Source organism: Engystomops pustulosus, chromosome 5 (assembly GCF_040894005.1).
Source record: "Engystomops pustulosus chromosome 5, aEngPut4.maternal, whole genome shotgun sequence".
NCBI classification, from domain to species: Eukaryota; Metazoa; Chordata; class Amphibia; order Anura; family Leptodactylidae; genus Engystomops; species Engystomops pustulosus.
Window position 1 is genome coordinate 166,714,973 of NC_092415.1, and position 12,939 is coordinate 166,727,911.

The 12,939-nt window shown below is 39.2% G+C and overlaps 1 protein-coding gene across 6 annotated transcripts in view; it reads right to left on the reverse strand.

Moving 5' to 3' along the window:
* Window positions 1-12,939, reverse strand: part of CREB5 (cAMP responsive element binding protein 5) — a 328,890-nt gene that overhangs the window by 18,853 nt on the left and 297,098 nt on the right. For all 6 annotated transcript variants that reach the window (XM_072153716.1, XM_072153718.1, XM_072153714.1 and 3 more), the window contains 2 exons: window positions 10,345-10,668; window positions 1,174-1,401 (listed from right to left, as the gene is read on the reverse strand). In XM_072153716.1, the coding sequence (XP_072009817.1) occupies window positions 1,174-1,401; window positions 10,345-10,668 (552 nt within the window). The remainder of the gene's footprint in view (window positions 1-1,173; window positions 1,402-10,344; window positions 10,669-12,939) is intronic.

Genomic DNA, 12,939 nt, shown 5'->3' on the forward strand with positions numbered 1-12,939 from the left:
CTCAACTAGGAATCTGTCAAGGTAAAAGAGCAAGAACAGCTACAGAGTTGTTACTAAATATGTCCGGTTGAATCCTGGTGGATTCTATTGATTTATAATGGATTGATGAAAGTTATTCACGAGTGTCCGGTATTTTGCGATGTAGGAACAGTGCATCAGAAGGTCCTATTTTGCTGTCATCCATACTAGATGGATGGAAAGCACATTATACAGATGTCAACAGAGCCTAAGGTGTTAAGGTTGAATGTGTTGACTGTTTCCAATAACAACCACCAAAATTGTGTATACTGGGTCTATAAACAGTATAATTAAGTTAAAACTTGAGCAAACTCTTTATAGTCTCATTTGCCTAAAAGAACCAAACAAGCACTAGGCTTGACACCTCAAGGTTTTTTTGCTCTGAAATACATCATGACACTGTTTGTTGAACATTTGCTTCACTTTCCTTACATTTTATCACTGTAGCTGTGAAAATCTTTTTCATTTGGAGGTTTTATTCTGTTTTCCCCCACTACTTCACCATGGCCAAAAATATTAGGCACACATCTCCATTTCAATAATGAATACACTACATAATAAAAATAGAACCCTTTTTATTTGAATCTTCATTTGTAAAAAAAAAAAAAAAGTAGAACCCAATCACAAGTTAAAGTAATAAAAAATTGAAAATTAAATTTTGAATTTTCTTTTTTTCCGCATCTCAATTGTTATACTTGGAAATGACTTGAATGGAGTCCTTTGCATCCCTCCTATATTAGCAGACTGAAATAATATGCGATGGATTAATTCCTAGCACATGACTTTGAAATGTTCATTTTTTTCCCCAGGAATTAATTTAAAGTAAAAGGACATAAAGTTTAATACCTCAATATCCTTAATAACTAGCGCTGGATAAATGTTGTATTAAAAAGGAAAAATAAAGTTATGTTATGTATAGACTAGACTTGTGGGCTTATTTCAATAAATCTTAATGAAGCTTTTACTCATGTCAAAGTTTCACCTTGGGATCCTTGGACATGGGTTGTTTTCATAAGAGAACCTCAATCATTTTGGAGGGCAGATTATGTCTGTGTTTTCATTATTAATCTAATGTCTTGCGTTACAGGCAGGTTGTGTATGATGGAGAGGTACAGGGCTATAAACAGTGGCTCTCTGAGGCTGTACAGTACACACCTGAAGCTGCATGTTTGTCTGGGTGAGTTCCTCTGCTTTCTTTTCCAGTGACATCACCCAGACCTTCCTTTTCTGTCTGCACCGGGTGGCAGCTGCTCGGTTCCTTTCCAGAAACTTTCGCCGCCTCTCGTCTGGATCCTCATCCACCACCCTCCTGCGTCGGCCTCCCGTGGGCTGAGGGGGTTGTATTGTCTGAGTGGGCTGCATTTGCTGTGCTGCTGGTGAGAGCTGGGCAAAAAAAGAGAAAAGCTCTTACACTACTAAAAACAGACATGTAAAATGTGGTGTTAGAAATGTCAGCCAAAACATCATTCAAATGACAGCTCTATATTTCTTTCGTTTTCATAAATTCATACGGATAAATAAATTATCTGTCAAAAATATTGAGGAAACGAATCACAGCAGTGTCTTTATGCATTTTACACCGGAGAAAGGATTGGTGTAATTTGAAGATCTTGGACCTTGATGCAAAATCTTCAACATGGCTTCAACAAGGGTCCTTTAAAAGAAACCTGGGCCTGGATTCAACTCTATCTATCTCTTCTCAAATCTGTTCATATTTTTATAATATTTTTCTGTATTAGTAGAGACGTAAAAAAATTGAAAAAAGATGAGTGCCAGATCCATCAGATAATGATACCAGCAATGCCCAATGGACCCCATGGACTTTCACTGGGTAAAATGGGTTTCCGTAAAGGTGTCTGTAATTTTGCTAGGAAATATAATAATATATGCAACAGTGGGTTTTTTTTTAGTTTTCATGATGGAACCTACTTCAGAAGAGTTTAAATCCAGATAAAGAAAAGCCAGACCATATTGGACAGGAGCCTATTACTTTTATTACTCAATGGTCCACATTTATTAAAAGATTTGCTCCATTTTTCTCTCTGAGTTTGCACTGATAAGAAGGTGCAAACTGCTACCACATGTAATTATGAAGTGTTTGCGCCAATTTTTTGCCGTGGCTGCGCTATGCTCGACGCACCACAAAATTCTGCACCTAAAGGGGGGGGGGGAAAGTGGGCCACTGACTTAGGACTTTCTGCATCAAAGACCAGACTTGAAACCAAAATTCCAAACCTTCAATGTCTCTCATTCAAACCTTCATTTATTTCCATCTATTATTGATGGTGCTCTTTGTGATAAACTATCCACCAAATTTGAGAAAAGTCTCTTTAGCCCATCGGTACAGTTGACATGTTCTATAATGCTTTATCATTAGCAACAATAATTTTCCTAGCAGATAAGATTGAAAAAAGCATTGGCCCATCAAGTCCAACCTATGATCCTGTGGTGCTGACCTAGAGGAAGGAAAAAAACCCCTACAAGGCTGATGACAATTACCCCATAGTAAGGAGAAATTCATTTCCAACCCCACATATGGGACAGCATCAAAGAGTTGTCAAAAAGGGTCAGCCCAAAAAAGCCCTAAAAAAACTTTACTATATGTTCAGGACCTTCACAGTCTACAAATAATAAATTGCTGCTACACAATGTTTAATAAATGTTAAGATATGTAAAAGACTTTTGAGTCCTGACGCCACACTTTGTTACGTCTGGATGAAGTATGTATCTTTAGCCTTTTCACATACATAACATGAGAGAGCAAGTTAACCATGAATCCATACATGATATTAAAGCCAAAGACAAACTTTCCATAATGGACAAGGGTCCATGTCTATGTAGAGTCCAATGGAAAAATTGGTGCTTTGGGTAGTGGCCAGACAACATCACCAAATAGTATGGCAAACATAGTCAAAAACTAGCTATACTCTGCAAGGAGAAGTACAGAGCCAGAAAATGGTGGTGTGCATCACTGGCAGCATGTCATTGCACAGTGGTTTAAATGCTACTGCCAAATGGTTGTTACTGGCTGGGGTCTGGATTCAGTACCCCAAACTGTATCCGAACAGGATCTTAATATTTATCTCTAGTGACATACTCTTATAACTACCAAAATTTTCTAAAACTGGAGGATTCAACTTAGGTGCCCTGATTGTGCCCAGAAATTGGCTAGGTGCTAGTGTGTGTTTATATTCATTGTCTGGCATCCTGGGTGGCAATGAACAGAGCAGGGACATGGAGCTTTTGGCAATCCAGATAGTGGAAAGATGCACAAGGATTTTACTAGTAAAGGAAGGACTAATGAAAATGAGAATATAGAAGAAATTTGTTGTTGCAACCTCTGATTCAGAGACTCCAAGTGTGACATTGATTTGCCCCAAAAGGCATTATGCTGTATACACCTGGTTTCAGATACAATATAGCAGGTCTCAGTTGCTCTAGATACTAAATCGATAATTGTGTTGTAGTGTTAATCCTCTTATCACACATGTTCAGCTGCTGGCAAGAGTTCAAAGCGACAGCCACCGTCTTCTAAATTATTTCTGACCTACAGCCTCTGCTAAGGAAAAGATTTGTAATGGGGCTTCTACATTGACAAGATTCCCATTGATCAAAGTGCCATTACACAATATTCATGTTGCTCATAATTTAAGGAGATCCTAAACCTGTAAAACTAAGTGCTGCCCTTGGGAGTCTGACAAGGTGCGCGCTACTTAGATGGCACATGACTGGCGTGCGGATTTATGGTCACAAGAGATCATGTGACCAGACTGCAGCAGACAAAATGTGACTGTATAGGAAATATGAATGAGGAATAACTGTACTTGAGCTATTCTACTCTTATACATCTACGTGCTACTTGCTAATTTTATTTACTGGACTTATTTGTCTCTAACAATTGGTTAACATAAGTTATAGTATGATGTGATCAGCGATTTGATAGAATTAAAATAAAGGAAGTTAAGGAAATTAAACAAAACTCAGTATTCAGCAAAAATATTTTACATTGGAAAATGTAAAAGGAAGTGTGAGGTGAAGTAAAGCAAGAAATAAATGCCTAGAAACTGTACACAGTGAATCCTACAAGTACAAAAAGTAATAGGAGATTCATTACAGAAGACAAGATATCGGTCCAAAGAACGAGTATTAAATGTGTTATCTGGTGTATGAGACGCAGCACATACAGTACTTCATGAAATGTGTCCTCTGCGGAATACACATCACAGTAACTGAACTGCATGTACTGAATCTTCATTTTTATATAAAACCAATAAATAATAGTCAATTGATTCTCATGGAAAATGGAATGTTCCATGAAAGTGTCTGATTGTTTGGGGTCCAAGCTCTGGGGGTTCCGCAAATGCCCCAACTTAACTCTATTAAGCAAAGAAATAATAGTTAATTACTTCTCATGTAAAATGGAATTTTTTATTAAAGGAAACCTGTCACCAGGGAAACCAGCCAATGTACGTTATATGTGTTTTTTTATGGACATGTGTTTATCAATGTCTAATGCTAACTTTATCCTGAAAATATAGTTATATCTGTGGACAGTAACCAGTCAGGGGGGTGTGGTTTCATGGAAAAGTACTCAAGTACTCATCCACCCTCCCGGTCACCTCGTCAGGTAACTCCCGCCTCCTTACCAGGGTGGAGCTGGTATCAGCCCTGCCTCCTTGTTCTTCGTCTCCTCCCCTTTCTCCTGAAGTCTTGTCTCAAAACTTGCACATGCGTTTCTTCCTCTGGGTTTGTGCATGGCCGTAGGGGAGATGAGGTGCGCACTGCGCAAGTTTTGAGACAAGAGCGCAGGAGGACGAGGGGGAGCCCAAGAACAAGGAGGCAGGGCTGATACCAGCTCCACGCTGGTAAGAAGGCGAGAGTTATCTGAAGATATCTGAAGTTATCTGGATTAATGCTTGACTACTGTTTCCTAAAACCCTGCACCCGGTTTCCATGGTGACAGGTTCCCTTTAATGACACAAGAATAGTGACTTTAGGTCTGTCACTAGATTAGACAGAGCTGTTAATGAGCTTTGGATGAATGACCAGCAGGTGGCAGACCTGTGCATAGTTCAAAGCACCTGTTGTCTGTAAGTACGGTTCATATATAAGGCGCAATGGACTATAAGGCGCACCTTTGATTTCTGAGAAAATCAAAGATTTTTTGTGCGCCTTATAGTCCGAAAAATACGATAGTCCAAGACTTCATCATCTTTCTTTTGGTTTACTGCAACATTCTTCTCTATGGTCTCCCAGCAGTATATTCTTAACTCCGCTGTCCTGCTCATCCATCTGTCTCCTCACTTCTCCTCTGCCTCTCCTTTCTGCTGGTTCCCACTGATTCAATTTTAAATACTGACAAGACTTACTAAGCCGTCCATAACCTTTCCCCTCCATATATCTCTGAACTCATCAACCAATACCGTCCCACACAAAATCTGCTTTCCTACAGGACCTTCAACTTCACTCTTTTAGCATCCGATCTTCTCACAACCGTCTCCAGGACTTCTCATGTGCATCCCCCATACTCTGGAACTCTCTACCAAAATGTGTCAGACTGTCCCCCACTTTCCGAACCTTGAAACCTAATCTGAAAACCCACCTGAAAGCCACCTTCAGCATGTCTCCTGATCACTGTAGTCTTGTCTTAATATAATGTCTGGGAACCCCTTACTGATTGTACAGCACCATGGAATTAATGGTGCTCTACAAATAAATAATAATAATACATACATGCATTGACACAATTACCTACTTATATATATTTATAGATGCATATCCATATTCACACACAAACACACACATATATATATATATACACGCACACAGTGTGGGAGACATTTAAATTTCTGATGCCATTTGCACCATAATCCGGCCTTGCATCACAGTTGTTTTAGAAATTTCTATTACATTTTATGACTTGTATGAGAAAGAGGTGTGGCTTTGTAGAGAAGGGGAACTGCTTCACCGAAAGGGTGTTGTGGCACCTTGTGCCCAAACAATGGGGTTATCATTTTTGTGCACAAAATAAGAGGCGGTATAAAGTCTATTAATGCAACGTACTCTGTGATTTATCTGTGTGCGGTTACAGTTAGTCAAGTCTAATGTTTTTTTTAAAATCTACACCAGTATTTTTTAATCAAAAGAACTGCAATTTTTTATGGCGTTTTTTTCAGACGAAAAAAAGAAGTGACCACAAGAGGAAGAATTAGCACTGTACAGGATCTTCTTTTATAGTTTATCTTCTGCTTATACCCACACAATTAGATGGATTATCAGGATGCATGATTGACTTGCTGCACCGTCAGAATTGGAAATTGGAGACTGGTGGGGGTCAGAGCAGTCAAATCCCCACTGATCAAGCTCACTTTGAACTTCCCTTTTTTTTTTTTGCTAAAGCAATGAAAATAATAAATTTTAAAAAAAATATCCTTGTGCCAAAACACCCAGTCATTAAGGGAACCTTGTAGTGAGTGCTCAAAAAAACCTGCAGCACCACCACAGGAGAAATAAGGCATTGCACCATTGTCATGTTACTAAATCCATATCAACTAAGTGAAAATATACTTTCTGTGGCTGTTCTTTGTCCTAGCTGTAAAATGAGAGCTCTAAATGGTAAGTAAATTTATTAAAAGTGTATTTAAATATAGACAGACATCCCCTTTAAATTTAAAGTGACATCACAGAACATCTGAAATACACAGAGGAGTCAAGTAAAATAAAAATGTAGCTGTTAAAATCCTGCAAATTAAGAAGCTGGAGCTGTAATAAATTTGGGCGCAGGTAATGCTGCCTCTCATCACCTTCCGCTGCTGTTTTCTTTCCTTTTTGGTAAGTACATGTCTGTAGGACAGGCTGTTTATTTGAAAACTGCACCTGTAACGGCTGCTCTGATTTTTATCTTTTTTTTCGTAATGAGCTCTGTAAATGAATAGGCTCAAAGAGCAAATTTTAACTTTTCAGCATGGCTGTCACATAAAAGACAGTCTGTTAATTTGTACACAGAGTATAGCGCAACGTTTTTTCGAGACTCTGGAGCTCTGTAATTTATGTGTCTGCAGCCTTGTTTGTAACACATCTGCTGTCTGACTAGAATTTCAGCCAAAAAAAGTTTCCCTTCTTAATGTATTTACTACACAGATGAGCATTTATGAGGTTGATTTAAACACCTCTTCTTAGTACATATATAGCACGCTGCAACCACCAGACAACAAGTGGACACTAGACACCAGGGGCTCCCTGCATCTGAAAGCATCTTGTGTTTCCTTCAATCGTTACTTAAAGGAAAATACTGCAATTTAAGGCATAATTGCTGTCTCCTGACGTCAATACGGGAATTATTCATCAAGTATGTTTTTGGTTTGGGACAATTGTTTCTCCCCGTAAAAAACATGGCACATGTAATTCGGAGCAATCTGTTTAATGTGGCCTTCAGTCAAGCACCTGCACGGACGAGGCAATTCACTAAGTGTCTGTATTTGCATCTGTAGTTGTAGATTTGTAATTACACTGACGTGTAGGATATAAGGAATTACCTGCTATGACCCTATAATCCTATGTGGAGTCCAAAATGAATATCATAGTGGTGCAGTGTACTGTTCCATTTATGTATTCATCAATCAATCAATCATAACATGTAGAATAATTGTTGGTAAAGGGGTATTCTCATTTTGTAAAATTTATTTTATTGCTTGCATGATGAAAAATTATACTTTTTCTAAAATACTTTCTGTGGCAATACCTCGTGATTTTCTAGATCTCTGCTTGCTGTCACTCTATAGAAAGCTTCTATGTTTACTTCCTGTGGACAGAAATCTGACCATGGTCACACAGGTGCACGGCTCGTTAGTATCAGAGAGTAATCAGAGCCGTGTGTTATAACGAGCCGTGCACCTGTGTGACCAAGGTCAGATTTCTGTCCACATAGAAGCTTTCTATAGAATGACAGCAAGCAGAGATCTAGAAATCCATGAAAAATTGGTACAGAAAGTATATTGGAAAATTGTAAAACTTTTCACTAAACAAACAATAGTTCACAACTATAGACACACACTATCTAATCAATATATAGAGTACACCACTGAAGGGGGATGCAAAGAAGGAAAAGGTATAATAATTCAGGAGATGATGCTGTAAAACACTGTAGGTACCGATCACTGGGTTACTGACAAATAAAGTCCCAAGTAAGAATGGCAATTGACCATAATGTCTGCAAAAGTTACTGGGAAAGGGTGTAGTAAGTGAAGGAACTCTATCACTAGAATTGAATGTGATAAACCAGTGTCACCAACTTTTACAGTGATACTGGTATTGTTTTTATATAGCTGATTGATGCTCTGTATCTCTAAAATATGTAAATGAGTCCAAAGTGCTTTAGGGGGCTTCACCAGAGTATGAAGCATAGCACAACAATTTCATTACACAGGTAGAACCATCGGTGATCAACAAAGGATGCCCTATCTCCTGTACTTCAGAGATTTATATCCACCAAATACTGCAAATATTCATATCCACTGACACTGACTCTAATACAATGACATAATAGTATGTGCCCCCTCTGGCAGGATCTGCTCTTCTTTTAGCTTCTTATGCTCTTGTTTATAAGAAAAAGGGGCTTAAAAAATTATGCAAATGAGCCTGAGGGGCTCCAGTCTCCATTAACTCCTATGGAAAAAACAGGTGTGATGTTTTCAAAGCAATGTTAAACCTTTTTGCAGACAAGGAGCCAAACGCCAATGTGAAAGAGTCCTTACTCTGACTTTACTGCTGCACCACAGCCGCTTTGGGCTCCAGCTTCAATGACTGACACACGTCCTCTGCAGCAATTCTAACCCCCATATGCTATCAGATCCTCATTGTGCAGCGTCTGCGCAGTGAGGATCCAACTGCGCATACATGCCATTTGGATAGAGATGGGTGACATCACCAGAAGAAAGGAAGGAAGAAGTGGAGGAAGGAGGAAGAAGAAGGAGGAAGAAGGTGGGTAAGAAGTGCTCCAGGGGCCATGTATTAGACTGTGAAGCTGAAGCCCAGAGTGACTGTGAAAGTAGGTGACGCTGGCTTATCATGTTAATTTATAGTTATAGAATATAGAAGAAGATGAGTCGGTATCACTCAAAACATAGTACATCGTGTAAGTTTTTTAAATCGAGAATAGAAATTGACCATTCCTCAATGCCTAGAGATGTCTGAAGGCCAAGGTAGACATGTTATACATATGAATAAAGCTGAAAACAGTTACAAAGTTGCAAAATTGTAATCAAGTAGTAATAAGTATGTCTATGTAGAACAAAAAATGCACACTATAGTTTTGTTTGTGGAGCGTGTGTGATTGGAGCCCTATTGATGACAGGTCTCATGACCCCTTCACAGTCTATGAGGCTACCTCTTTACATGACTAGCTCTGTCATGTGCTTTATTCAAGATAGTACACAGGACCCCTGTTCTCATTATGGGTGGGATTCCCAGCTCTGCCAATAACAGATACTTATCATCATAGTGTTGCTTTTGGGACAATCCAGTTAATGTGAACAATTGGTATAGGTGTATGTGTGCAATACAGAATGTCATCTTAAAGGAGTCTACCATTTGTTTTTGATGCAGAAACATATATTGTTTAATGAGTGGTTTTGCTGAAAAAACTATTATAAAATTATGATAATGAGGCTCTTTCGCTTCTGTGCCTGGCTTGGCACTTCTCTTCTTACCCTAATTATGCACTGCTTCAGAGAAGCAGTAATCACTGTGTTGTCCATGACAAAAGTAATCAACCGCTGCACCAACCCCAGCTGCTGTGTATGAGTCATCCAGCTTATCTGAACAGTTTAAGCAGCTCCTGTGTATGTGGAAGTAATGTATTTATGTATGGCAGCCAGCCTGCACCCAGCTTTTCCAAGGTCCTGAATTTTACAATAGTTTTTTGAGCAAAACCACTTAGTTCAGGGAGTAAACAAGATATGTTTCTGCATCAGTGTCGCTACAGCATTCTCAAGGTATGTTTGGTTCACAATGCATAAAAACAAATGGTAGATTTCCTTTAAGCCTATGTCTATGTAGACGTGCGCAGCTTTGGTTAATTGAAGATCTACACAACATTAGCACTTTCTCTATTCATCTGTGAATATATCATCACTTGGAAAGGCTTTGTAATTTCATTTCTCTGAACAAAATTTTAATTTAAAAGTGTGAATAAAGCTTCTATATTTATTACATTGAACACACTAACAGCAGCATCTGAAGTTAATACAGTCATCATATTTATGATCTTGATGAAATATCTTCATTTTAACAATTATCAAGATATCAGGGAAGTTCATTGACACTGACCTGTGCTTGTCCACCACTGTGCAGAGGGGGATGTGGTGACGTCTGATGGTGTGACTGATGTGGGTGCAGATGTGAATGGGAGTGATGATGAGGATGTCCTTGGTGATGAGGCTGAGAGTGCGGATGATGTGCTGGCTGCTGGTGCTGCTGATGAGGGTATGGGTGATGTTGCGATAGATTCTGATGCTGATGAGGATGTGAGTGCATATGATGATGTGGAGTCTGTTCCTGTCGGGAGCTCATCATTTCCATCATATGTCCCATTGAATTCATATTTCCATTAGATATAGTTCCAGGGTGATGGGATAAAGCTGCTTTTAATCTCTGAAAAGAGAAGAAAATTATAATGAATAATCACAAATAACTATTTACATATAAAAGGAATGTTGTAGCGCATTTTTGAAGAGTTCTAAATATTGGGTGTTGAGTAAAAGTGACAGGGCATGCACCCTGGGTGCTCCGTGAGAAATCAGCAGAAATGGGAGAAAGTCTGCAGGAATTATTAGAAAAAGCTGCTTTAAACATAGTAAAAATGTAACATTCATCATTCAGTTTCCATGCTGCTATATTTCTAATGTCTCAAAATGTTAACTTCTGGTGATGACATCCTTATGCAGCCAATAACGGGGCTTTAATGGTGACCTGCAGGGGCGTAACTTGATGGGGTGCAGAGGTTGCGGTTGCACCAGGGCCCAAGAGGTTTAGGGGGCTCTTATGGTGTCACCTTCCCATATGAGAAGACTATTACTATAAACCATACATTGGGGCTCATTTGCTAAAGGTCCGAACGCCGCACTTTCATCAGGTTGCCTGAATATTTCCGATTTGCAGTGAATTGCCCCAGGATTTTGGTGTAGGTGATCAGATTGTGTCGCATCGGCGCGGGCTTTCAAGTGACAGAAATGGGGGGCGTGGCCATCGGACAACCCATCGGATTCGGAAAAACCGCGGAATTTAAAAAAGAATTTGTGTCGCAAGATCAGGACTTACATGCACCAGGAAGAAGCAGGTGAACTCCGGCGGACCTCGGCGCAGCAGCGACACCTGCTGGATATCGGGTGCACGGACCTTAGTGAATCCCGGCAGACCCGAATCCTTGCTGGACAACGCGCCGCGGGATCGCGACTGGACCGAGTAAGTAAATCTGCCCCATTATAGTCGGGGCCTGGCACAGACTTTGCACTGGGGCCCATCAGCTTCTAGTTACGCCACCGGTGACCTGTCAACAGCATTGATGTTACTGGTCAGTGACTGTCTGCCGAAGTTATACATCCATGGCTAAAAGTCAAGATACAAAGAACAAGGGAACCTGATAAGCGTCAAACAGGGTTAAAAGAAAACTGGAAAGCTTTTGCATTTGGCTGAAAAACCGCTCTAAAGAGTAACTAACTATACATATGTCTATATAAAAGACATACGTAAAATAAAAACATATAGTAAAAATGAAAAACAAAAACATTAGCTTGATAACAAAAAATTAAATAAACAGGAAAAACCATTGAAAATTCCCCAGCACAATATTTGTAAAGGTAAACAGCAAAGTGTTTATGTGACCTGATGAAGTATATAGTTACATATTTACAATATATTTACCCATTACCGTCCCTGCAAATCCATTTTCTTCAATCAATTTGCGCTGCCTGCAATTTCTCTTATGTAATGTCAGCTCAACCGATTCAATCAGGAGATTTATTACTCAATGCTAAAATCTAGCGGAGGAGTTAAAGCAATCTATCTCCGATAAACTGTAGAGCCCCTTAATGAGATGACTACTGTACTCGCATTCTAAACAGTCTGTGTTTATAAAATGTAACCTGAATGTGAACCGGGGGCCTGGAAAATCCTAATCTGTAAAGTGACTGATTGCTGATCTCTCAACATGCTCCATATGTTCAATATTACATTAGAATAATGACCTCAAATTACATTGATACACTCTGCCAAAACATCAGGACCCCTTATTGCTTCTCCGTGGCTAATTATAGAGTAGAGTAGATATTCTCCTCTGAGATATTAAATTACATTACCTACCAATGTCAAAGACCACCATACCTGACATTACCTGAAAAGGCTTAGATGTCAACTAGAGGGTATTTAAGTAAATATAGTTTCATCAGATCTTCATACACAAATTAACTTAAAATATAGTTTACTTAAAGATGCATAAGACCTTACTGTAGGATAAAGACTTGACTATGTTATATTGAAATGGACAAACATTGGGGGCAGTTCTGCACATGAAAAAGTTTATCCATCGCTAAGAGAAACACCATTAAAAAAACAGAAGAAAAAAAAGCTTCAGAATCAATGCAGTAAAATATATGCATATTAGTTTTGGAGAACAAAAGACTAAAGAATATACGGAAAAGGGTGCATATAAATGTAAGAATATTTGGGAGAGTTATCATACCCACACAGATTTTTAAAAAGTACACAGGCATGGGGTAGGAACGATTCATGCCTGCCCACTCCACACACGCCTGCGTCCCTCTATACCCCCTCCATGTCCACATGGCGTAGAGGTGGTGTAGTCCCTATTATATTCCCAAATTCTTGCAGTGCATAAGAATTTGTGATTATATCAGTGCTTCTACA